At 64.0% G+C, this 24,672-nt stretch overlaps 1 protein-coding gene across 2 annotated transcripts in view; it reads left to right on the top strand.

The window, feature by feature from the left end:
* COL5A1 (collagen type V alpha 1 chain) overlaps positions 1–24,672 on the top strand; it is a 126,113-nt gene that overhangs the window by 81,055 nt on the left and 20,386 nt on the right. For both annotated transcript variants that reach the window (XM_090274986.1, XM_090274985.1), the window contains exons 29-52: positions 1,137–1,190; positions 1,314–1,421; positions 2,010–2,063; positions 3,451–3,504; positions 6,865–6,909; positions 7,002–7,055; positions 7,911–7,955; positions 8,380–8,433; positions 9,312–9,365; positions 11,718–11,771; positions 12,539–12,646; positions 13,982–14,071; positions 14,168–14,221; positions 15,334–15,441; positions 17,863–17,970; positions 18,862–18,915; positions 19,907–19,960; positions 20,052–20,159; positions 21,289–21,342; positions 21,428–21,535; positions 22,574–22,627; positions 23,424–23,531; positions 23,989–24,042; positions 24,323–24,376. In XM_090274986.1, the coding sequence (XP_090131112.1) occupies positions 1,137–1,190; positions 1,314–1,421; positions 2,010–2,063; positions 3,451–3,504; positions 6,865–6,909; positions 7,002–7,055; positions 7,911–7,955; positions 8,380–8,433; positions 9,312–9,365; positions 11,718–11,771; positions 12,539–12,646; positions 13,982–14,071; positions 14,168–14,221; positions 15,334–15,441; positions 17,863–17,970; positions 18,862–18,915; positions 19,907–19,960; positions 20,052–20,159; positions 21,289–21,342; positions 21,428–21,535; positions 22,574–22,627; positions 23,424–23,531; positions 23,989–24,042; positions 24,323–24,376 (1,692 nt within the window). The remainder of the gene's footprint in view (positions 1–1,136; positions 1,191–1,313; positions 1,422–2,009; positions 2,064–3,450; positions 3,505–6,864; positions 6,910–7,001; positions 7,056–7,910; positions 7,956–8,379; positions 8,434–9,311; positions 9,366–11,717; positions 11,772–12,538; positions 12,647–13,981; positions 14,072–14,167; positions 14,222–15,333; positions 15,442–17,862; positions 17,971–18,861; positions 18,916–19,906; positions 19,961–20,051; positions 20,160–21,288; positions 21,343–21,427; positions 21,536–22,573; positions 22,628–23,423; positions 23,532–23,988; positions 24,043–24,322; positions 24,377–24,672) is intronic.

The following is a 24,672-nucleotide window of genomic DNA, read 5'->3' as shown; positions in this document are numbered from 1 at the left end:
CAGCAAGTCAAGGAGGACATGTGCATCCCCTGGTGGGCCGAGGTCTGGGGCTTTGCGCCCCTGCCCAAGGCCACGCCCCTGGCTGTATGCAGCCCACAACCCCCACACTCTTCTGCAGGGGCGGGCAGACATTCCCTGCTCCCCTCTTGGGATTTAGCTGTTAGCAGTTCTCCCTGGGCAGCCTTTAAGCCACAGCAGTGCCAGGCAGGAGGGGGAGGCCGCCCGGGCCCCCGGCCGGGGCAGGCACACACCCTGGTCCACGGAACCCGCCGTTCCCGAGGTGGCCGTGCTGACTGGTTCGGCACAGAAGCCGGACAGTCTGTGCGCCAGGGCGTGCGTGAGGCATCCTTGTCCCGGTCTCCGTCCTCAGTCGGCACTTTGTGGAAGAAGCCCCCACCCCCACCCCCACCCCCACGCACAGTGTCTCAGCTGCCGCCGTAACGCACCCAGAGCCAGGCAGAGCCCTGAGCACAGCTTGTGAACAAGCCGCCCTCGCTCTGGGAGACTCGGGAAGCGGGGGAACTGGGGCTGCCTCCACCCCCTCCCCCGACACTGCTTTCCACAGAGAACCTGTCGGGTGCGGTCACGCACGTTCCCTACGGGGCAGACACAGTCCCGACTGGCAGGGCTGTTGACAGGTGCCGGTCCCTGAGGTCCCCACCCATTGGTCCCAGGACCTTTGTCCTGTGGGAGCTGGCTTCCCAGAGCCCCAGTTTGGCCACGTTGATCTTGTAACATTTGTCCCTTAGCTTGAGACAGGGCTGCCAGAGAGACTGTGGGTTGGGTGGCATGGGGGACCCCTCTTGGCCAGAAGAGATACTGCTCTGTCCCCCAGTGGCCCCAGGAGGTGGGGGAGGGGAGGGGCCATGTCCCTGGGCTTCAGTGTCCCTGCGGCCGCTGCTGGTGAGTTGGGCACCGAGGATGAGGCCCGCGGGCCCGGCGGCTGGCTGGACACGACCCAAGTCACCCCACCTCAGACAGCGGCCCCCGGGCCCTCCGTCCCCACGTGCCCGGCGCTGTGCCGCGGCCCAGAGGCTCTGGGCTGGGGGGTGGGTGCTGCGTGCCGAGCGGGGCAGCCCCTGGGAGGCGGGTTCTCCATCTCAGCCCAGCCCCTCCCTCTCTCGCCCGGTGTCCAGGGGGAAGACGGCTTTCCCGGGTTCAAAGGCGACATGGGCATCAAGGGTGACCGGGTGAGTGTTCTGGGCCCGGGAGGGGCCGGGGCGTTTGGGGCCGCAGGGCACCTTCTCCGCAGCCAGAGGCAGCCCGGGGCCCAGAGGCCTGGCTCTGTCTCCCTCATCTTCGCTGACTTGCAGGGGGAGATCGGCCCACCTGGCCCCAGAGGGGAAGATGGCCCCGAAGGCCCTAAGGGTCGCGGAGGCCCGAATGGCGACCCTGGTCCTCTTGGACCCACTGGGGAGAAGGTACGTGACACAGGGTGCTCGACCGCTTCCTGGGGACAGACCGCTCCCGGGGGCCTCAGGCATCCAGGCCGGTGACTCGGTCGGCTGAGCTCCATGTGAGGGGCACTGTGGTGCCTGACACGGGCTTCTGTCCCATCTGCTTCATCCTGACACTCTTGCTGCCCCCCAACACGCGCGCGCACAGCAAATCTGTTGACAGTTTCCTCCCTTCTTGTCCCGAGTGTGATCCTTGGGAGCACTTTGCCAGTCCCCTGCGGGGTCCCTCCTCCAGGAGCTACAGAGCTCGGGGTCTGAGCCCAGCCACCCTCCCACCGGCTTCTCTCGGTGCAGTTCTGACACCTGCCCCTGCCCCTGCCCCTCCCCCCCCTCGGCCCCGCCCAGGAAAGGGACTGGAACTGTTTTACCACACGGTGAAGCAAGGTCTCACCCACAGAGAAGTCTTGGATTCGGGCCACTTCCACTGCGGGGCGAGCGGGGGATATTGGAGAGACCCCCCCCGGGAGGACAGGCAGGGCCCCGGTGATGACCGTGTCCCTCGGGGAGAGAGCGCCATGCTGCCACGTGATGCAACTCCTTTTTTCTCCGCAGGGAAAACTCGGAGTCCCAGGGTTACCGGGATACCCAGGAAGACAAGGGCCAAAGGTAACGTACGACGGGATGCTCCCGGCTCCTCCCCACCCTGTGCCCCGTCCGCACTCTGCAGAGACTTCGGCGTTCATGTGGCAGCTAGTTGAACCTTTCAGAGAAGGGGACCCCCCGCCTGAGCCACGGGCCACCCCCAGGGTTCTCGGGGCCTTGGTCACGGGTTTCCCACACCCGGAACTCATGACGGGATCCGTCCCGGCTTGGACAGCCCTGGAGACTGGGAGGCCTTTTGCCTGTAACTGGTATAAACGAGGACGAAATCTTCCTCCTGCGAAGTCTGCTTCGGTGAAACAGCTCTGTCAGGCTTTGGAAACCCTTTAAAACCGATTTTCCTTCTAAAATCTCACCATTTATTATTCATGGCCCTTCCTTAAAAAATGACCGCGGGCCTGCACCAGAGACGTAAGTAACCTGGAAGGAGAGCCGTGCCCTGTCTCAGGGCTGCACCTGCGATTCCGCCGCCCTCGGCGGCCGCGTGCGGGCCCGTGCTCAGCCCTGTCGCAGAGGGGGCACCCGGACAGCCGCTGCCCCAGGGACAGGACGCAGCCGGCTGTCCCGCACGGTGCTGACCCAGCTCCTGAGCAGGGCACGGTGGCACCTGCACGCCGGTGTCCTTGGGGTGCCTCCTGTCTGATGGCAGGGCGCGCCTGGGTGCGAAGTACAAAGTCTGGGAACTCGCACGTGCTCAGGTCAGGATCTTGAGCGCCTCCGAGAGCAGCGGCCTCGGGGGACAGCAGGCACGTCCGCGGCCAGTGGGACGCCAGCGGCAGCACCCCCAGCAGGCACTGAGCGGTTGCGAGTTGGAAGTTTCGGGCTGCTTCTGTCCACGTGCCCCTCGTGGGGCTCTGGTGTCATCGCGGGCCGCCAGTCGGGGCGCAGGCGCCCATGCCTTGCCGACTTGGCGAGCTGCCTGGCTTTGCTTAGAGCTGTCCCAGGAGCACAGCAAACCCAGCAGCAGCGCAGCGGGCCGCCGGCCCCGGGTGCGGGTCACGCACTCTGTCTCCAGCTGCTCTGGTCCTGCACCTTCCCTTTTCTCCCAGGGGACACGGCTATCGGGGGTGGGAGGGGGATGTCGTTAAGTCTTGGTTTTGGTTTTTAGATTTGGAGTCTTTGAGATGCTAAGGATGTATTTATGAGCTGGATGGTGGGTGGGAGGGTGAGAGGGAGGGTAGGTGATGGATTAATCATGGATGGATGAATGGATGGACGGATGGATGGACAGATGGATGGATGGGTGGGTGGATGGATGGACGGACCGATCATGAGTAGGTGGAGTTAGTGTCCGAGGCTGTGAATCATAACGGGCTCCCACCCCCCAGGTCCACTCACCAGAGCCCGTCCTGCGGCCCGGCACTCACGCTCCTTCCTTCACTCCCTCTTTCAGGGCTCTATCGGATTTCCCGGATTTCCCGGCGCCAACGGCGAGAAGGGCGGCAGGGTAAGGACAGCCTGGCCCCGGTGGCAGCTTGTTCTGCTGCCCTGGGACTCGGTGGGCATGTTCCCCAGGGTGGTGCTGGCTCCTCACAGCTGGGCCGCTGGCACTGCTCCCCAGAGCGGCCGGCCTGAAGCTGGCGGACGGCACACTAAGCGGGGTGACTCTGCCCGGCCCAACGGTGATGCGGGGGGAAGGGCAGCAGGTGAGGGTCAGGGCAGAGGGGAAAGTCAGCTCCCTGGTACACACTTGGTCTGCAGCCCCCGCAGGACACAAGCGAACCCGGCTGCATCCCTCCTCAGTGACTTTTCCTCCAGGCTAATTTTAAAAGGAGGGAAAACGGGAAGCTTTCACTCGGCGTGTAGCTCACTAATGCTGTAGTCTCAATTCCAGAAGCCATTCCCACGCTGCCTCTGCCCAGAACCCTCAGGGTGTGACATGCCTTCATTCCCTTTGTTGTCGCCCCAAAAAAGGAAGCACACTCTGTGGGCGGGGCCGGGATGGTGCCCGGTGGGGTGCAGACGCCGGTGGTGTGGGGTCCCAGGATTCACAGCTGCCCCGTGCAGCTGGCGAGGTCTTTTCCCCGACTGAAGGTGCCAGGCCGCATTTAAAACGTCCTTCCCAGAAATCCCAGACGGGTATCCCTGGCGTTTGGGTGGGGACCGCGGGGAAGGTGACAAGGACCAGAAAGAAGCCCATGGCCCAGGTGCTGGAGCCCGACCCCCGCCCAGGAGGAGGGCGGCCCCGCAAGAGGCCCCCGAAGGCCCCAGAGCAGACTCAGGTTGGAGGGATGCTCGGCTGGCCTCCTGCGCTGGCGTCGCCATGGCTCAGTCTTCAGGGAACTGCCGGACAGTGGCTGGAGGCAAAACAGAAGTCCTGGGTCATCCAGACCTGCGGCACCCTCCCGGCACCCGGCACCCCACAGATGGGGCCCAGCTGGCTGCTGCATCGGGGACTTTGGGGCACTGCCCGTGCTCCTGGCCCGAACGCGGCGTGGGTGCCGGCCGAGGGCACGGCCCTCCCTCCCCTCAGCACAGGACAGTGGCATCTGCACACCACATGGAGTGGCCACCATCACCTTTCATCGGAATTTCCCGAGCCTCCTGCTCAGGAGCCCGGGTCCACAGAGCGTCACCTCGGATGCAGGTCTCTCCTCAGAGCCCCGGGGAACTGGTGACCCCACCGAAGCCTCCTGGATGTTGCTGTCCTCCTCTTGCTCTTGGCTTTGGAGTTCAGTGACTGGGGATCCATGCTCACTCACCTCTACAGCAAATGCTTCCAAAGTCCCCGCAGCGTGCCCGGCACTGGGGACCCGACTGGCCACAGAGGGCAGCCAGTGACCTGCTTTCATGAAAATGATGGGTCTGAGAGGGGAGAGGCTCACAGGGTGAATCAGGAGTTCTCACAGGAGCCTAACCTGTCAATCAGGGAGGGCTTTCTGGGGGCGGTGACATTCCGTGGGGCCTGAAGGAGGGCTAGAAGTTGGATAGGTGAGGTGGGGAGGGCGGGCAGGGGAAGTTGTAGGGGAGGCAGACGTGGCACTAAGCCTTGCAAGCCAATGTCTTGGCTGGAGACAGGGCTTCCGGAGGGGACGGCAAGGCAGCAGAGCCTGGCAGGGGCTGTGCACTCCTTCATGGTGTGAGCCCAGCACAGGGAAGGGACATGGGAAGCTCTTAAAGTAGCTCTGGTCCCCATGTGGGGCGCGGGCTGTACTCCAGGGGACTCTGCTGGGGTGCTGTGCTCAGATGGGGACGCCAGGCCTGGCCCATGGCGTGTGCACTCACCGGTGTGCGTCTGCCTCTGGTTTGCGGGTCGCCATGAGCTGGCAGGCTCCCTTATGTTGGCCCCGTCCTGGCTTTGAGGTGCAGGTTCTGGGACAGCCGACTGTGGGTTCAGCATGACAGACACCAGCGGCCTGAGTGTCCCCATGCAGCCGGTATAGTGGGAGCCACATGGTGGCCCGCCACTGCCCTGGGCCTCGGCAGGGGCCCAGCGGCCCTGCCCCGGAAGGCCCAGCCCCTGTCGGATCCCCTCTGGTGACCAGGAGGCTTCTCCACCTGCATGTGGCGTCTTGTCTTGAGCAAGGCCACCTCCGGGACTGCGAGGACGTGGGACAGGCGCTCACAGGCAGTGTGGGTCAGGGCGCTTTGTGCAGCAGCGTCCGTCACCAGGACCCGCGACTCTTTGGTTTGGGTTGGTTTACAGAGAAGACTGAGGAGCCAGGTGGCAGCCCCAGGCGCGAGTCGTGGCTGAGACTGTCCTGTGCACAGTGGGTGTCGGTTGGAACCGCGCGCCGTTCACGCTGCAGGATTAAACTGATCTGGGGTCGCGGTGGCGCCAGCTTAGGGTTGAGGGCTTGGGTTTTGGTGGAGGGTGGGAGCCACGCTCCCCGGAACATGCCAGGGAGTCACGGTGGGTCACAGTGTCTCCGCCGGTGAAGTCTAGCAGGTGAGGAAGCGAATCCTCATTAATTTTCTCTGCAAATATTTATTTAAAGCCAGAGGATCTTGCATTGTTCAAAAAAAAAACAACAAAGGAGCAACATAATTATCTCATCATGACAAACAGTTTTATTCCATTTCTTTCAACACGGGAGACTAGAAGACAGTTTTTTTCTGGAAGCGAATGGAGAGGAGGTGCTGCAGGGGGCCCTGAGCACGAGGCCCCGTCTCAGGCGGAGTGAAGTCCTGGAGAAGGACCTGAGAAGTGGTGGCGGTCGGGGGGCCGGGCCGTCCGTGGCCCCGCGTGCCGTGGGCCAGCTGCCTGCGCCAGCTCGGACGGCGCTGCCTCAGAAGAGGACGGAGCGCTGCCCCTGTGCCCTCTCTGTGGTTTGGAAAACGCAGGACCACAGCAAAGGAGCCTCGGGCCCGTTAGGAGAGACGCGCACAGCCCCTGGATGGAGGGTTTATGTATTAAATTGCGAGTTTGCTGGTCTGCGGAGCCTGCTGAAAATTTAATGGCTAATATTCTTAACTGTAGCAGAAGTAAATTATGTATGAGGCGGTTGACTTTCTTCTCTCTCCTTGCAATAATGACTCCCCACCCCTGGTGAGAGGGAGAGAGAGAGAGACGAGGAGGGAGGTGGAGGGAGGCTGGAAGCTTCCAGGAGAGAAGCCAGATGAGGGTGGGGAGCATCCATCAGATGCAGAGAGAAAATTGGATTTCAGCGAGCGCGTGTGGGAGCCCGGGACACACAGCTCTGTGTGCGAAGGCGCAGTGACCCCCTCCCCCCCAAAAAAGTCTCTGTTAAAACACAGATGAGGAGGGGTCCTTCCTGGCTTGATTCCCAGCCGTCGCTCCATAAACCAGGGGAGGCCGCAGTGCCGGCTGTGATGCGCAGGGACTGACCTCCTTTTCTGATTCCAGGGCACACCGGGGAAGCCGGGACCGCGGGGGCAGCGAGGCCCAACGGTAACTTGCAGGCAGTAGCCCGGGGGAAGGGGAAGGCGGTCTCGGGGAGTCTGGACGGCCTGAGCCGACCTTTCTTCTCTCCCTCTGTCCAGGGTCCGCGGGGTGAAAGAGGCCCCCGGGGCATCACCGGGAAGCCTGGCCCCAAGGTGAGTTTCCGCTCGGGGCAGAGGTGTGGACCCCCGCAGCGGCACCCACAGGCGCGCCCACAGTCATCAGGGCCTTTTTGGGTGAAGGAGAAGGGAGCACCAAGTGTCCCCAGAGTGTTTAAGGAGCTGCCTTCGGACGAGTTGGGTCAGGCCCGTCACGTGGCCGAGGCCAGGCGTGGACAGGACGGGCCCACCGGGCCAGGCCAGCTGGGCTTGGACAAATGCCCCGTCCAGGCTGGTGCGGAGGCCTCAGTTCTTTTCCCGAAAAGGGGATTGAGAGCTGCTGAGAGGTCTTTGCCCGAAATCTAAAGAAAGTTACTATCGCGAGTGAGCGCCTGAGCCACATCTGCCCCGTCCGGGGGCAGGGACACCGACTTCTCCGACTGTCAGTGTGGAGGGGACCTCAGCCCCGCGGCCCCCGCCCCATCCCGGACGTAGTCCTGCCAAGGAGATGGACCTCTGTTTGGCTGAGGTCCTGGCCTGGCCTGTCCCTTCCCTACCCGGACGTACCCACCTGGAGGCCACGGTGCATTGTATGGGGTCCGACAGCTGGGCACAGGGCGGTGTGACCAGTCTTCCTTCAGACACAGTGACAATAATAATAACAGCCCTGGCTGGTTGGCACAGTGGATTGAGCACCGACCTGCAAACCAAAGGGTCGCCAGTTCAATTCCCAGTCAGGGCACGGGTTATGGGCCAGGTCCCCAGTTGGAGGCAAACAAGAGGCAACCACACAGTGACGTTTCTCTCCCTCTCTGTCTCCCTCTCTTCCCCTCTCTCTAAAAATAAATAAATAAAGTCTTTTAAAATAACAACAAAAACAAGAAGCTTTCCCTCCTCTCTCCCTCCCTCTAGGGCAACTCTGGAGGGGATGGCCCGGCTGGCCCTCCAGGTGAACGGGTAAGCACCACCACTTTCCTGCGGGGCAGGCTGGAGAGACGGCCTCTGCCCACAGGGAAGGTCCCCCCAAAGTCTGGAGGGGGAGCAGTGGCAGCTACACTGGGAGTCAGGTCTTGTCTTGGAGGATGGCCGCCCGTCCTCTTGGCCCTGGGCTTGGGGATGTGGGCGTGGCCGAGACATTGGGAACCCAGGTCCTCAGCCCCGTGCTGCCCGAGGGACCGTGTCCTGTGTCCTGGCCTCCTGGGGCCCCTGACCAACACCCCCCCGCCCCGTTCCGCTCTGGTGAGGGAGGGGCTGGAGCCAGGGGAGCAGAGGTCCCGGGGACAGTGGGGAGCTGGGCCCGTGCTCGGAGAAGGACTCGGGGGGACGCAGGGGAGCTGCCGAGAGGACTTCCACCCTCCAACTGGCCGTTCTCTGTTCCCAGGGACCCAACGGACCCCAAGGACCCACCGGGTTTCCTGGACCCAAGGGCCCCCCTGTAAGTAACGCGTTGTCCTGGTTTGGCTCCCCTGACACTGGGTTTCTCTGGAGACGCTTGTCTTTCCCCAGGGGCCCCGGGCAGCCTCCTCACGGCGGCAGGGGGTCAGCAGGACGGCTGCGCTGCCCTCCGGCGTCTGCGGCGCGGTCATTGCCTGACCCTCCCGTGCTGGGGAAGGAGCGCGCTTTGGGAAGCGTGGACCCCTTCCTCCTTTGGGCCGTCCCGTTTTCTAACTGGGTCCTTTGTTCGGGTCCTGGGGCTGCCATTACGAAGTACCATGAGCCCTGTCACTTGACACCAAGAAAGGTTCCCTCTCACAGTCTGGAGGCCAGAGGCCCAAAATCTAGCAGAGGCAGGGCCGCTTCCTTCAGAGGCTCGGGGGCATTCTGTGCCATGCCCCTGTCCCAGCTCCCAGGGGTGCTGGCGGTCCTTGGCTTGACCTCTGCCTGCGCCTTCACGTGGCGTCTGTGACCAGCCGCTGGAGGTAGGGCCTCCCTCCCCAGAAGGAGGAAACAGCTGACGGGGTTTTGCCTGACGGGGCGCGCTCGCGGGCAGTGCCTAGGAAGGAGCTGGCTTCCGACGCCGGCGGCCCCGGGCCCCGTGCCCTGCGCTGGCTGGACCTCGGGGAGCGGACGGCCACCCCCTGCCTCTGTTCCTCCCCCTGGGAGACGAGGGTGACAGCAGCGTGGCCCTCCGGTGGCTGCCGGGGTTCCAGGAGGTGTGGCAGGAGCCGGGCTCCACTGGAACGTGGTCCCCAGGACTTTGCAGTGATCACCTTAGAAACGAGGTGGCAGTTTTGTTGCCCGGGTGACATTAGGGCCCAAGGGCACGTGCTTCTCAGAAAGGAAGGTCACGTCCTTCCTGTGCCTCCTCCTCAGGGTCCTCCGGGCAAGGACGGGCTCCCGGGACACCCTGGACAGAGAGGCGAGACCGTGAGTACTGGCCGCGCGGGGGGCAAGGGGTGGATTGGCGTCGGCCTCTGTCCACACGTGGGCACTGCCTTTGCTGCCCTGCCAGCTTGGGGGGAGCCCTGCAGGCCGGCCGCACATGTGACATCTGTGCAGATGCCAGGTGCCAGCTTCAAAGGTCACATGTAAAGACGTCGTGACGTGCACACGAAACGCCACCAGCACCCTGAGTCCTGCACGGCCCACCTTCCTCCCCTCAGGATAACCTTGGGTGCGGCCCCTCGAGCTTCCTCACTGCACAGTTGGGAGGGCCTCCAGCTCCGGCTCAGCTGGGCGGCTATTTCAGGCTATGACCGGTCCAAGGAGGGACGTGGGCCTGGCTCGCGCCCTGGCTGTGTCCAGCCGGCCCTTCCGGCTCGGGGCTGACCATACGGGGTTCTGAGCGCTGCCTCACCCACCTCTGCGGTAGTGAGGACAGGCGGCCCGTCGGGCGGGACGGTGGGCACCAGCCGTGCCCCTGCCCAGCGTCTTGGCCACCCAAGCCGACCTCCGACCTTGCCTTCAGTGACGCCCATGGTGGGCTTCGGTGTCTGGGTGTCGGAAGAGTCTCACAGGTCTGGCGTTAAGACAAAGCATTTATCGGAAGTGGGATCACTTCCTGCCCCGTGTCCTGGGGATGGGTGTCAGCGCCACCTGTGACCTTGGACACACCTGTGACCTTGAGGCTCCAGGCTGAGACCATTTGGACTCACGGGGCCTGGTGACCTCCTAGCCACCGCGCTGGCAGGCGTTGACAGAAAGGCACTTTCGTCTCTGCAGGCACTTTCCCTGGGTCCCAGTTCTCTGAAGGGGCCCCCAGAAGCAGCCCACTCCTGGAGGGAGGTTTGATGCCGTATTTAATATATTCTTTGGTGCCGGCTTTAAAAAATATCCCTTTATCTCTCTGGTTCCTCGTGACGGAACCTCATTTAATTATACCTTCCCCGTGTTCTGCCGCGTGGCTCACGCGGCTGATTCATGGAGATTGCTCTGCTCCTTTGTTTATAGAGAAAAATTAAAGCATTTCATCTGAGCTGAGCCTGTTTTTCCCTAATGCTGCTCCGAGGAGGAGACAGATGGGAGGTTTGGCATAGCTGGGCTTTCCTCCGACTCAGGACTGAGGCCGGCAGGGTAGCTGTGCTGCTTGTCTTTGCGGGGAAGTAGCGCGGTGCTTCTGGCCACCTGTGCACGCCGCTGTCCCGCAGACGCAGGACACCCATCTCCAGACCCGGGTGGGGCGGACGCCTCCTCCGCGGGCAACCAGACACGCGGTCCAGAAAGGCCTCCCCAGGTCCCGCCTCTAAAATGGAAGCAGCCCAGGTCATTCCTTCTCCCGAGCCCAGAGCCCCTTTCTCGGCAACAGACGGATCCTGTGCTCAGCAGCCACGGGTGGTCCCTGACCACGGACGACGCGGGGTCCGCTCGCCTTCCCCCCGGCTCCTGCCTCCACGCAGGCGCCTCCTCCCTGGCCCGTCCAGCTGCGGGTTTCTGTCCCTGTAAATGCTGCCTACGGAGAACACTGCCTCAAATGTGGCCCTTTCCGCCCAGTGCGTGCAGTGCCGTGGGGCCAAGACAGGGGAGCCCTCCTGGAGAGGCAGAGATGCCGCACCGGCCACTGGCTGAGTGTGGAGCCGCCCGTGCCCGCGCGCTGGCCATCCTCCCAGGGGACACCAAGCCCCCTCCACTCACCCTCCAGGTCCGGCGGGGGATGTAAAGCTACCGCGTCCCTCCGCAGACTGGGCAGCATCCGTGTGTCTCTGCAGCTTCATGGGGCACCTTCTCCGCTTAGGGGGGTGTGGGCACCGCCGGTGCTGGATTGAAGCGGGGTGCCTGCTTAGGAGGCCGTGCACACAGCAGAAACAGGAAATCCCACCGAATTGAGCTAATAGCACACGCCCGGCGCCGTGTTAGGAAAGCAGCTGCGCCCACCGTCCGGGTATAAGCGCGTGCGGAGGCGCGCTGCGAAGCCGCCTGTCCTGCCTCTGCGGTGCTGGTGACGTGAACAGGACAGTCGCGAAGGAGACTCAGCCTGGAGGAAGCGCCCAAGTCCAGCTGCGGCCGCTGTAAACGGCACCACGCCTGCTCTGAAAGCGGACGCCCTCAGGGAAGCGCTAAAGATGAACGTTTTAAAGCGCGTTTCTCAGCACAGAAGCGGAGCGGTGGGCGTGAGCTGGTGGGGCCCGCGTGTCTGGCTTCGTTACCTTCATGCCTGAACACGGAAACGGAGCGAGGGAAATGGGCCCTCTCCGATGAAGTCTGGGGCTTCAGGGGATGGGGACCGCAGAGGCGGGGGTGCTGTGGGCCGCCACAGTGGCTCAGCCTTCTCTCTCTTCACAGGGCTTCCAAGGCAAGACCGGCCCCCCAGGCCCCCCGGGTGTGGTCGGCCCGCAGGTGAGATACAGCGTCCCGGGTTCACGGGTCATCCTGTGTCACCTGCATGCACACGAGAAGGGGCGTGGCTTAGGTGTCAGCGGCCCCAGGATCCTAGAGGCGTCAGTCCTGCTCATAGAGACGCTAAAGCCTGGCGATGCCCATTAGCGTTCAGAGACGTGCTCCGAGCCGGCAGTGGGGGCTGGAGGGGGCCGCCTCGGAGTTCAGCCTCCATCCCGTGGGCCCGGCTGTCTGTGCCTGCGTTCTTGCTGTTGGTGCCCACGGCAACCCCACTGTCACCCTGGGTCCCATCAGCGCCTGTGGGCCTGTGGCTCTGCCAGCCCTCAGACCCGTCAGGGGTCGCTGGCCGCCAGGACGGACGGCTTAGAGCAAGAGGCGGGCCCGTAACCCTGTTTCCTGGATGCTCACACCTGGTGGCGTGGGAAATAAAACACCCACTGGGGGCACAGGCTGCGGAAGACATGGCCACACGCCTCTCCTGTGCAGACGTGGCTGCCCCTTGCAGCCCTCGTTTCCCTGTGAGACCCGGAAACGCAGACCTGGGTGTGGCACCAGGCGGCGGATGCTGGACACGTCCTCCCAGTTTGCTTGGATCTTTTCCGTCCTGGGTTTTTACCAGAAGGGGAAGACGGGCAAAGCCACGTGGAGGGGGCGGGCATGTTGTGGGCCCCTCGCTGCCGCGGCCAGGCTGCCCTTCGTTCAGGGACAAAAGGTTACTCCCTTGTATGTCCCTTGAAATTTGTGGCTGACGCTGACCTTCCCCACAGGGTCCCACAGGAGAAACCGGCCCGATGGGTGAGCGTGGCCACCCTGGGCCTCCAGGCCCCCCGGGTGAACAGGGGCTCCCGGGCCTTGCCGGGAAAGAAGGCACAAAGGTGAGTACTCAGACCTTCCACGCCAGGCCTGACGTGTCCTTGGGGGTCCTTTTGGTACTGCCTCTGTTTTCCGCTGCTCTGGGCTGGTGAACGTGTAATTTCTCAGACAGACACTTTTTGTGCCAACCCACTGCCCCACCATGAGTTTGGCTCCACTTCTGCCTAATTTGAAAGAGGACTTGAGCTGGCCCACTGCAGGGATGGGTGTGAAGGGTGTGGGGATCAGACTGTCCTTGGCCTCCTGCCCCGGGGCCCTGTCTTGTCCCCAACTCTTCCCCAGCTATCACACCTGCTCTTAGAAACACATAAAACGCTCTGACACTCCATACGTCTGTGTTTCCTAGAAAGTAACCTTTAAAAGAATTCCCCACCATTAGAGACAACAAATAAGTGATAAAAATAGAGGAGGGATGCATTTCCATCTTACCTCCTAGTACCAGCTCTGTGTCCCCTCTCTGTCCCTCTGGAAGGCTGGGTCCTTACTCCTGTGTATCAGCATACAAATGAGTCGTCCTTCCCTTTTCAGCTTTTCAGTAAGAGACAAAGGACGTATAAGCGCTCAGCCTTTTGTGTGGCCCCACACAGTGAACTTAACAATCAAGTACAGCAGAGCCAATCAGGAAATACTGAAAAAAGTATGCGCACATATGTGTGCTTATATGTATACGTATATTTGAATACACATACACTTGAAAAACAGACGTGTGTGTGCGTAGGATATATAAACCGACACTGTCCCCAGGTGGATCCAGATGCAGGTATAGATCCCAGGCCCAAGGAGACCTCCCCGAGTTTGGGAAGGAGGCCCAGGTCATGCTGGTTTGGGGAGCCCTATGCTGCCGTGTTGGGCCCCAGAGAAAATACTAGAAGAGACCAAGGCTTTGATGTACCTCCCAGAAGGTGCAGGCTTGGGTGGTGTATCTTTTCTGCAAATGTGCTTTGGGGCTGAGACACCGGTCCCCAGTGATGTGCCATTTAGGGCAATGCTTCCAACCCTTTGGCTGTGGAGCCCCTTCCGGGGGCCCCACGTCCCTGAGAAGGCAGACACGGGGCAGAGCAGGCACCCGGCCCTCAGCTGCATGCCGCCTCCGCGGCCCCGAAGGACTCTGGGAGAGCCGCAGATGGAGCCGGTCCCCAGAAGCACACACAGCAGCCTGACACAGGCCTCCCAGGCATGAGCTTGGGCCAGCTCAGCGCGTGGCACTTCCAGCCAGCGCGTCAAGTCAGAACTCAGATCCTCGACAAGCGAGCGCCCAGGAAGCCCCACGCCGACCCTGCTCCAAAGACCCCGGCGCTGGGCATCGCTCAGAAACCAACCTGTGGCTCTGATTTCAGGGGGACCCAGGCCCCGTCGGCCTCCCTGGGAAAGATGGCCCTCCAGGATTGCGCGGCTTCCCTGGGGACCGAGGGCTCCCTGGCCCAGTGGTGAGTGAAGGGCCAGGCGGGGAATAGAGTGGGACCCTCCCAGCCCTCAAGGCCTTGCCCAGAGATGCCCTTGACCACGATCTCGTTGCTTTGCAGGGCGCAGTTGGACTGAAAGGCAGCGAGGGGCCCCCCGGCCCGCCAGGCCCTGCGGTGAGTGGCGCCAGCCTCTAGCCCAGAACGTGCTCTGCAGGGGAGACGGGGTCCCGCTCTGGGTCCTCGGGAGGCCGTGGACTGCAGAGGGGTGTGGGCAGTGCGCCCTGGCAGTCAGGGTGACGAAGGGCCCAGGAGCAGGCTGTGTGAGGGACGGCGGGTGGAGGGCTGAGTGCCCTGTGTGTCTGTGAGGGTCAGGGAGCACCTGGCCCGCTTAGCGGGGTCTGGGCCAGGAGCAGCCCAGAGGCAGTGGCGCTCTCCGTGGCCTCTAAGCCGGGGCTCCGAGGGGGGCTGTTCACACGCCCAGGGCCCAGGTGAGCCAGCCTGGGTGGGGGGTCCGACCCAGAGCTGTGGGCCAGGGTCTGCTTACCTGCTATTAACCTCAATGGCCCCCCCCCAACATTACGATTCCTCACCCTTGGCTGTGGTCTCGGACTTGGGGGCCACGGGAGGCTACGCCCACCCTCAGGAGGCCCGGCCCGGACCCCCGTTATTGGCTGATGCTTCATGGAAACTGAACCTCTGCTTTAGCCACGCTCAGCTGCACAGATGCGGGGCTTCAGGAGCAGCTCCGGCCCCTGGCTGGGACTGAGAGGACAGGAAACAGCTCCTCCCCACCCCACCCCGCCCCGCCCCTAGCCCCCTTACGGCCATTTGAGGGGCAGTGGCACGGAAGGCGGCTGGAAATGGGAATGTCACCTTTCTCTGCGACGGAGGCCGTGTGTAGGACGATGCCTTGCAACCAGGCCATGCCCACCCGTCCGCAGGGCTCCGGGGCCAGGCCCCCTAAAGCTTGCAGGAGCCTGGCGGGAAGAGCGCTGGGTGGGCGGGTGAACCCCGCATGGGGGCGGGGGGGGGGTCAGTTCCTGGAAGACTCGCTCCCGGGATGCTCCTAAGGAGGAGCGGTCTCAGTCACTCGGGATGGGGGCACACATGTGTCAGAAACGCGGAGGCTCAGATGCAGGACCAAGCACTTCGTTCTCGCAAAGGGCCTGTGTGGCTGCTGTGGGCGCTAGCGGGAGCGGGTGGGGGGCACCGACCAGCGGGGCTCTGGAAGTCACACTGGTGCAGTTTGAGAGCCTTGAAATGAACCTCTTCCTCGCCCCACCCAGGGGTCTCCGGGGGAGAGAGGTCCGGCCGGCGCTGCGGGGCCCATCGGAATTCCAGGGAGGCCCGGGCCGCAGGGACCTCCAGGGCCTGCTGGGGAGAAAGGAGCGCCTGTAAGTACTGCACAGGGCGGTGGGGACTCCTGCGCCCGTGCCTGCCCACCTGCTCCCAGCTCCCACCACGGATGGTTCCCTGGGAGTTTACGGGGCATGGGAGGAGGTAAAGTGTGAGGCCATCCTCCAGGGAAGCGTGTGTGTTCCCAGAGTCCTGGCTGAGGTCCAGGGGACGGGTTCCCCAAGTGGGCCAGGTTCTTCCTGGAGTCTCCTGAGCTGCAGGGGCACTTGGGAGCGTCCCAGGCAAGGGTCAGCCTGCCGCGTCTGTGCGTCTGTGCCCGGCACGTGCAGACACAGGGAGGGGCTGGGGACAGTGCGTCCCAGCGTGGCCTCGGCCTTCGTCTGGTCCAGGCTCTGGGTGCCACTTGTGGGTGGGCCACAGCGGCTGCTGTGTGTGACAGAGGTGCATGTTTGGGACAGGTGCTTCCTCGGTTGGCCGGGGACAGGCGTGGAGAGAAGGGATGGGAGGCATGTGCTGGGAGATGACCATGGCCCCAGGGAACCCCAAGAGTGCGGAGGCTTTGCGAGACCTCAGGGGTGGGCGCTTCTTGAGCCTCAGTTTCCATGAAGGAGACGGAGTCCCCTTCTTGCCTAGATGCCTCCTGGGGAGCCCACTGCCAGCCCCTCCTCCCCTGCCCCCCACTGATGACCCACAAACACCCTCACTTCCCTGAGCTACACTCAGCCCCACGTTTGACTCTGCCACCTGCCGCGCATGCAGTCAGCTGTGGGGACAGACTTCAGCTCAGTGTCCCTCCTGAATTCAGAATGCCAGAGCGGGCCGGGTTCTGGGGCGACGGGCAAATGTCAACGCAACCCGTCTCCGCCGGAGTGACAGTGCCCGTGCCAATGGATTTGGTTAGAAAAGTGGCGTTTTCCTCGTGCATCTTGCTCTGCGAGGCTCATGGGTGGACTGAGGGCCCGGGTCACCTCCTCCGGGGAGAACTCCCCACTGAACCACGCTGGGGACTCCTGGGCCATCGAGGACCCATGTGCGTGTTATTGGCAGTCTGATGGCGCCTGATCATTTCTGGTGAGGCGCCCAGGGACGCCAGTCCCCCCAACACTGTTGGAAACCTGGCGTCTGGCGGGCCTTCGGAGCCCACTGAGTTCACACAAATGCAGTAACTATTGGAGCAGAAACCTCGAGAACAGCAGGACCCACAGAAAGCGTGTCGTTCCCTGGAATAGCTGCAGAGAGGAGAAGAGGTTGGGCGAAGGTCAGGTGTCTCCCAGCGTGGCCGCCTGACCGGTGTCGTGGGGCGGAGGGCCCCCAGCACAGGGGCCGGCGTCGCGGGCTCAGTGAGGGGGCAGAGCCGCTCCATGGGAGGCGGGTGTGAGGCGTGGGCTGCACGGGCGGAGGGGCTCACGTGGGGGAGCGCCGTGCCGGAGGGGCCGCGGCCCTGAGCCCTGACACGGAGTGGGCGCCACCTCTCCCGCGTCCCCACGCCAGCGCGCACCCCCTCATCTGTACGCCCACGGGAGGAAAGGGATGATCAGCTCAGGTGCGCGCATCCCAGCCGCTCAGCATGACGTGGAGACCGGGAGCACTGAGCGGAGCGGGAGCTTAGTGAGGGGTGTTACCGGGCCGGGTACCAAGCCGTGAGCCACGGTGATGAGGGAAGGAGGACAGGGTCTGTTTGTGTGTGTGCGCGTGAGCACATGCATGCACATCGGTGGGTGCATGTGTGTGCATGGGTGTGTGCACAAACATGCATACTCAAGAACATGCACATGTAAGTACACACGTCTGAGTGTGTGCGTGCATGTGTGTACGAGCATGCACATGCATGAGGATGTGACATGTGTGCATGTATGAGTGTGTGCTGTGTGCATCCATGTGCGCATGTGTGATGAGCGTGAGCGTGCATATGTTGTGCTCATTGTTTGAAACGTGCATGTGTGCATAGCACACATGTGTAGCATGTGAGTGCATGTGTGGATGTGGGTGGTGTAATGCCTGTATCGGTGTACATGTGTGTAATGTGTGAGTGTGTGTGCATGTGAGTGTGGCTGTAATGTGTGTGTTGGTGTGCATGTGTGTGGCGTGTGAGTGTGCATGTGTGTGTTTGGCACGGAGGTGTCTGCAGAGGGCTGAGGGTCATGAAGGTGCAGAGGCCAGGACTCTGCCTCAGAGGGCCCTGCTCACGGCTCAGGGACCCGTTTGGTGCGGTTGAGTGCTGGCTCTACTGCCCCCCTGTGCGTCAGTCTCCTCCCCGTAATTGTAGCGCTTCCTGGGTCGGACGTGGATGGGACGCGCCGATGCAGGACGTGGGTGGTGCAGGGCAGGCTCCGAGCGTCTGGCTGCCATCCATCGGGACAGCGGACATGGTCACCCCCTGGACACTGCCAGCCTCCGGCCCGAGGGTCCTGCCCTGGGGGATCAGCCACATTTGATCACAGATCTTCTCTCCTCTTTAGGGCGAGAAAGGGCCGCAAGGCCCAGCTGGCCGGGACGGTCTCCAGGGCCCCGTGGGGCTGCCCGGCCCGGCCGGCCCCGTGGGCCCCCCCGGAGAAGACGGAGACAAGGTGAGGGGAGCCAGACACCCTGCTGCCTGCGAACGGTGCCGGCCAGGCTGGCGGTCGCTTTAAACAAGGGGTGCGGGTAACAGGGGGGCTCCGGGGACAGAGCGCCCCCACGCCTGCTCTGCGCGCCCCGTGTTCGTGGATGGTGTTGGAGCAGCTCACGCAGGAGTGGTGACAAACGAGCCCTCTCCCACTTACGAGATGTCGTAATAAATATCCCCGTCCGCTTGATTAATGAGCGTGCGCGAACCAAGGAACTGCTCGCTTCCTTCTCGCGGGGGCTCCTGCCGTCGGCGGCAGAGCGAGGGGAACGCAGCTGGTCCCCAAATCCTTTCGAATTCGGAACCCGATTCAGTGAGCTTTTGCTCACCGGCTGTTTTCAAACGTCCCACTGCAGCCCACAGGGCCCTGTCGCGGGGACCTGCCTCACAGTCCAGCACTATCCCTGCGCACCTGGCGTTTGCTGCTTGGCTTCATGAGGACACCGAATTAAGCTCTTCGGTTTAATTTTCCATTTACAAGAACCCTGGTGGCATTTCCGGCGCTGTCAGCTCATGGCAGAGGACGCCAGGCCTCCAAGGGTGGAGCCGGCCCCGCTCCACGGGGACGCGGGGCGACGGGAACCGCGTCTTTGGAAGCACAGTGACCGTGGTGTCTGTCCTCGTCGGCTGCGTTGACAGACAAAGCAAATATTTTCGCCACGGTTTCACCGTGTTTTCAAATCCCCTCGAGTTCCGTAAAGGAAATCAAATTCATGGACGGAAGCGCCTCCTCCGGGGAAGCCTGCAGAACTCCCTGGAGGGGCAGGGCTCTTCCTCTCCAAGAGAAATGAATTATGGGAGCAGATCGGGGCCGAGTGGTCTGGAGGCTGATACCTTCCGCGTCTTCCCGCAGGGAGAGATCGGGGAGCCGGGACAGAAGGGGAGCAAGGGGGACAAAGGAGAACAGGTGAGGACCGCACGGGGGCGTGGCGGGGCGGTCACGGCACAGGGGCGTGGCGGGCCGTCTTTGCCGACATCAGCTGCTGTGATTACTGTCGCCACGGGGAGCTGAGAACAGACAGGACAGCTGACGCCTCTCGTTTCTGTTCAGCCCCCGTGCGTGTGTGTGTGTGTGCATGTGTGACACCTGTGTACATGTGAGCACACAGCTGTGTGCGCATGTCTGTCCGTGCGTGGACCCCTTGTTGACACAGGATCAGCAGGCCCTCGCGGGTCCCGGGCAGCAGGGGAAGCAGAGCCCTCCTGTGTGTGAGGTTCGTGGGTCTGTGGGCGCGAGGACACCCCGACGCTGAGCTGCCGGGACCTCACGGAGGCTCAGTGTGACCGCACGCCTCCCCGCCTCCCCCTCTTGTCTCTGTTTCATCTGTCCCTCGGCTGCCAGCTTCTCCCGGGGCCGTGGGCCTGTCCTGCCTGCTGTGTCCTCGGTCCTCTCCACCTGGCGTATCTGTCCCCTGGCAGTGGGTGGCCGTGTCCCTGCTGGGGCCTCCGGAGGTGCCGGTCGGGTCCCGAGGATGGCCGTGCCCCGTCCCCCTCGCCTCCCTGCCTCACACGCTCCCTGTGCTGACAGTGAGCTGCGTTTGGGGACACACACAGGGACAGGGAGTCACGGCGTCAGGACTGGACGTTGGAACCAGGCCCCAGCTCAGCCACGGATGAGCTGCGTGCTCACTGTCCGCGATTGTTAGGCGGAGCCCCCATGACCCACGTCGTGGGCGTGTGGTGGCAGCTGCGCTGCAGCCTGGTGGCCTCCGGCAGGACTTTGGTGGCATCCACTGCTCAGGGTTGAGCCGAGAGTGTCACCGGCTTCAGAGCTGCAAGACGGCCGCCAGTGGGGACTGGACTGATGGCCGAGGACGGGGCCGGCTGCTCTACCCAGCCCCCCTCGCTGGGCCCACACTGGGACTCGGTGTGCAACTGTGTCTGCCTCTTCCCCGCAGGGTCCGCCTGGGCCTACGGGTCCCCAAGGCCCCATCGGACAGCCAGGCCCCTCTGTGAGTATCGGGTGAGGGACACGTGCAGCCCGCCCCTGGAGCTGGTGGCACCAGGAACCAGTCCTCACCCCTGCTCCCCTGTCCCCTGCAGGGAGCCGACGGAGAGCCAGGGCCTCGGGGCCAGCAGGGCCTCTTTGGGCAGAAAGGGGACGAAGGTCCGAGAGGTTTTCCTGGGCCCCCCGGACCTGTGGGGCTGCAGGTGACTGCAGAGCTTGGACGGCGGCTGGTGGCCGACCCCCGTGGCTCCTGTGCTTGTGCTTGTCCCTTCCCGGCCCTGCTCTCCCCTACCCCGCCGTTCCCTCCTCCCCCTCCCCCCTCTCCTCCCTCTCCTGCCCTCCCCCCTCCCCCGCCTTTCCCTCCTCCCCCTCCCCCACCCTCCCCCCTCCGCCACCCTCCCCCGCCCTTCCCTCCTCCCCCTCCCCCCTCTCCCCCTCTCCTGCCCTCCCCCCTCCTCCGCCCTTCCCTCCCCCCTCCCCCCTCTCCTGCCCTCCCCCTCCCCCGCCCTTCCCTCCTCCCCCTCCCCCCCCACCCCCCTCCGCCACCCTCGCCCCCTCTCCCCTGCCTTCCTTCCTCTCGTCTTTTTGAGAATGAGGCCACAGAGGCCGGGCTGCAGGGGCCTCCTGGGCTCCCCCATAAATCGGAGGTGCCGCAAACTCCCATAGGCCCAGATGTGCCCGTGATAACTTCTCATCTGTGACCTTTATTTCCGTGGTCATAGTAGAAACATTGGCAACCCCTGATAAATTGTAAGAAAAGAAGACAAAAATGACTTCTAAACACGTCACCTAGGAATGGCAGCCGCACACGTTTGGGCACGTCTCACGTCCATAGCTCCACGTGTGCGCGCCCGCGACGCTTTAGTTTTTGCATAATCCTGCGTGTGGGCGGGAAGCTTGGCCCTGTTTCCCCCACGTCACTGCGCGCCGTGCGGCGTGGCCAGTGTCACTCGCTGTTCCCTGCCCACATCGGTCTGTATTTACCTTTGGAAACATGACTCGCAGCCACTGCGTAGCATTCCGGCGTGTGTTGGTGCCGGAATTACTGCAGACACCCCACCACCGCGGGCTCCTTCGGGTTCACTGGTTGGCGGGCGCCGCGGGGCACGGTGCCCGTCAGCCTTCACGCACCTCTCAGTCCTTCCTCGGGCCGATTCCCAGACCTGGAGTCCCAGGGTGTCCTCGTGGTTCACGGCGCGCTGGGAAGCGCCTTCCCGAGCTCCTGATGCTTGCGGGGGCGTGGGTGGTGTGGTGCGGGGAGCCCAGAGCTGTGTGTGCCGGGGGGGGGGGGGCTGCACTGCCCTGCTCAGCCCTGGCCCCCTCCATTCTCAGGGCCTGCCGGGACCCCCGGGAGAGAAGGGCGAGACGGGAGACGTGGGCCAGATGGTAAGTGTGCCAGGACCCAGCTGATGTCCATTTCCATAAAAGGGGGTGTTAACTCTCTGCTCAATGGCTCTCCTCCTCCTCCTAGGGACCGCCGGGTCCTCCCGGCCCCCGGGGACCCTCTGGAGCGCCAGGAGCTGACGGGCCACAAGGTCCCCCGGGCGGAATAGGCAATCCTGGTGCCGTGGGAGAGAAGGTACCTCACACCCCTTAACCTGTTCCTGTGACCGACGCGTGCGTGTGTGAGACCCTGGGGTGGGGGGGTGTCCATGTGTGCGCTCCTGTGTGTGCGTGCAGCCGGGACCATGGAGACGTGCAGGTGCGGTGCTGGGCAGGGGGCGCTTCGGAGGCGCGGGCAGTGGGACAGGGGCTGTGAGCTCCCGCACGGCAGCGTGTGCAGAACTCACAAACGATAGGCCGCAGGGGCCGGCTGCCTCGCGCGGGACCTAGCCTGAGAGGGAGGAGTGTGTGCTCCCTGAAGCCCGTGGCCCAGGGCCTCACCGACTGGTCCCGGGGCTGGCCCTGAGCCCGCCTGCTCGTGTGTGCGCACACCCGTGTGCACGCTTCTTCACACGTGCGTGCGGTGGACGTAATGGGGCTCAAATCTGCTCCACTACACGCTCAGGAGCTCGCTCTGCTTTCAAAGCACTTAGCCTCGCTCCTGGGGCTGAAAGGAAGAACGGCGCTTCCATCCATTTGCATTCCCTGGACACCACTTCCAGAACTTTCTTTCAGACGTCAGCCATTACACTGAGAAGTGCTCCATCTTCTGCGAGCGCAGACCAGTCACGTGCGCTGCCTCTGCTCAGACGCGTCCTCCTCTCAGTGCCCCAGCCCCACGCCAGCCCGTGTCCCGGAGCCCTGCCCCCGCACGCGCCCCTGACCCTGTCCGATGGCCCCGTCGCTGAGCCCCGTGTGGTTTTCTCTCTGCCCCGCCGGCCGTCCCCCCACGCGCGGTGTGGCCCTGCCCCGCCCCCAGCACCTCATGGCCGTCCTCTGACGCTCGCTCGGGGGGGCCGCCGGCACCCCGTGCACTCTGCTCCTGCGTCCGGCCGTGCCGCCGCCTTGTCCCTGACCGTGACCGCTGGACTCCTCACTTGCCTCTCCTCCCATCCCGGGAGCCCCCGGAGGGCGGCGAGCACTGTCTCAGCCCCGGTCCCCTGCCCTGGGGCCGACGTCAGGGAGGATGTGAAAGGCCCCCGTCACCGCCGTGACCACTGTGTTTCCCCCTTAGGGTGAGCCCGGCGAAGCTGGCGAGCCTGGTCTTCCCGGAGAAGGGGGCCCCCCGGTGAGTGGTGGTCACTGGGGGCGGGGCCCCTGCGCGGGGGGGGCTGGGCGAGCGGCTCCCGCTCTGCATCAGAGCTCCCACCCATGGGATGGGAGCCACATGTCCTCTGGGGCCTACCTCATGGGACACAGCAAAACAGGAGCACGTGTGCACACGCACTCACATTGTGTGTGCGTGTGTGCACCTGTTTGCACGCACATGCATGTGTTTGTGTGTTTGTGAGCGTGTGTGTGTGTTTGCGTCCTTGCGTGTGTACGTGTGTGCACACAAATCACGTTAGCAAGGAACGCTCAGGACCGTGGCTGCCGGGGGCTCTGCCGGCTGTGGCGCCCGGGCCCCTCGCAGGCTGCCGTAAATGGGGGGCCACGCTGTCCCCTGTCAGCCCAGACCCGGAGTGTTCAGAGCCCTGCAGGCAGGTGCGAATTCTTCCAGGCCTCTGATGGACAGAGGTCTCCTCCTGGGCATCCAGCGGCTCCCTCCACCTGTGCGCTACAGAGAGGGCCCCCCTTCAGGGTCCGCGATGCCCGCCATCCAGCCCATCCAGAGGCAGAGTCTCGGCCTCAGAGGCCCCAGGAAGCCAGGGCGCGCTGCAGGCCGCCCGGCAGTGCCAGCAGGGCCCAGCTCTCAGGGGCAGCGCAGGCAGCTGCTGAGCCCCACCTGCCCGGCACCTGGCCCACAGCCGGGCTCCAGTGACCTGAGAGAGGGCTGCCACCACGGGGCACACGCGTGCCAGCGCCTCGCTCTGGGAAACAGCGAGGTCGGCTCTGGGCACATGGGCACTGGCCTTTCCCTGCAGGGACCCAGAGGAGAGAGGGGAGAGAAGGGCGAGGCGGGCCCTTCCGGTGCTGCCGGACCCCCCGGACCCAAAGGCCCCCCCGGAGACGACGGCCCCAAGGGCAGCCCCGTGAGTAGCTCCAGGACGCTGCAGCGCCCAAGGTGGGGTGGGGGCCCTGCGTCTAGACCGGCCTTGTTCTCCTGAGGGCACCAAAGCGCCCTGACCACCCCGCACCCCGGGGGCATTTCCAGTTTGGAGGTTTGCACGCAGCTGCTGAGCCCAAGCGGAGGGGCTGAGTGGGGACAGGCGGCGCGCTGGGACGGGCTCCGTGCCACACCCCACTCCTGAGGCCGGCCTGGCTCCGAGCTCGGGGACAGAAAGTGTGGCCTCCGAGCACGAGAGGACAGGTCCTGCCTGCCCGCTTCAGGGCTTGGCGCGTGACTCAGATGAGACGCTGTCCCAGGAAGGGCCCGCAGGCTGCGGCGGGTGCTGCGGTCTTCTCGCGGGGGGCTGGCGGGGAGGCGGCCTGTGCGCAGCGACGCCGGGCCTTGCGCGGGTGGATGGACGTGCCTCTCTGTCGTTTCAGGGCCCTGTCGGCTTTCCCGGAGATCCCGGGCCCCCCGGAGAGCCTGGCCCCGCGGTAGGTGCCCGAGGCCGCGGCGCCCGGTGCCCGCGTGCCGACCCGCCTTTGCCAGCGCTGTTGCTTTCTTGGGGTTTCTCCTTCACGAACGCTCTTTGGGGCACGGGGTCCTCCCACGTGGCACCCACGTTCTGGGCACCTGCTGGGGAACGTGTCCACACCTCGAACGCTGTATCCCGGCCCCACTGGGTGGGGCTGGCTTTTCGGGACGGGACTGAGGTGTCAGCGCCTGGACTCGGGCCCACCAGGAGGCTGAAGGGACTTGCTTTCGTCCCCACAGGGTCAAGATGGTCCCCCTGGTGACAAAGGGGACGACGGCGAGCCTGGGCAAACGGTGAGCCTACCCTGCCCTTCGGGGGTCCGGGGGAGGACGCACTCTGGGGGTCTGCGGCTCGCTCTGTTCCTGTCTGAGGACGACCCAAAGCCAGTCCCCTTGTATCATTGGTCCGTGACCGTGACGGGCCGTGGGCTTCCTCTGAGGGTCTGTTGAAAGCAGGGACCGTTTTCCCAGAGTTTTCTCGCCCGGGCGTCCTTGGCCCGCCCCAGTGGCCACCCACGACCCGCAGGGGCAGCTTATTTCTGCTGAGCCGGCGGCCTGAATGTCCCTCCTCCAACGAGCTCTTCCCACTT

The sequence above is a fragment of the Furipterus horrens genome, unplaced genomic scaffold, assembly GCF_987537825.1.
Source record: "Furipterus horrens unplaced genomic scaffold, mFurHor1.1.pri manual_scaffold_4, whole genome shotgun sequence".
In the NCBI taxonomy this organism is placed as follows: domain Eukaryota; kingdom Metazoa; phylum Chordata; class Mammalia; order Chiroptera; family Furipteridae; genus Furipterus; species Furipterus horrens.
Note: the sequence above shows the minus strand (reverse complement) of the source record. Positions and strands in the feature narration are given on the sequence as shown.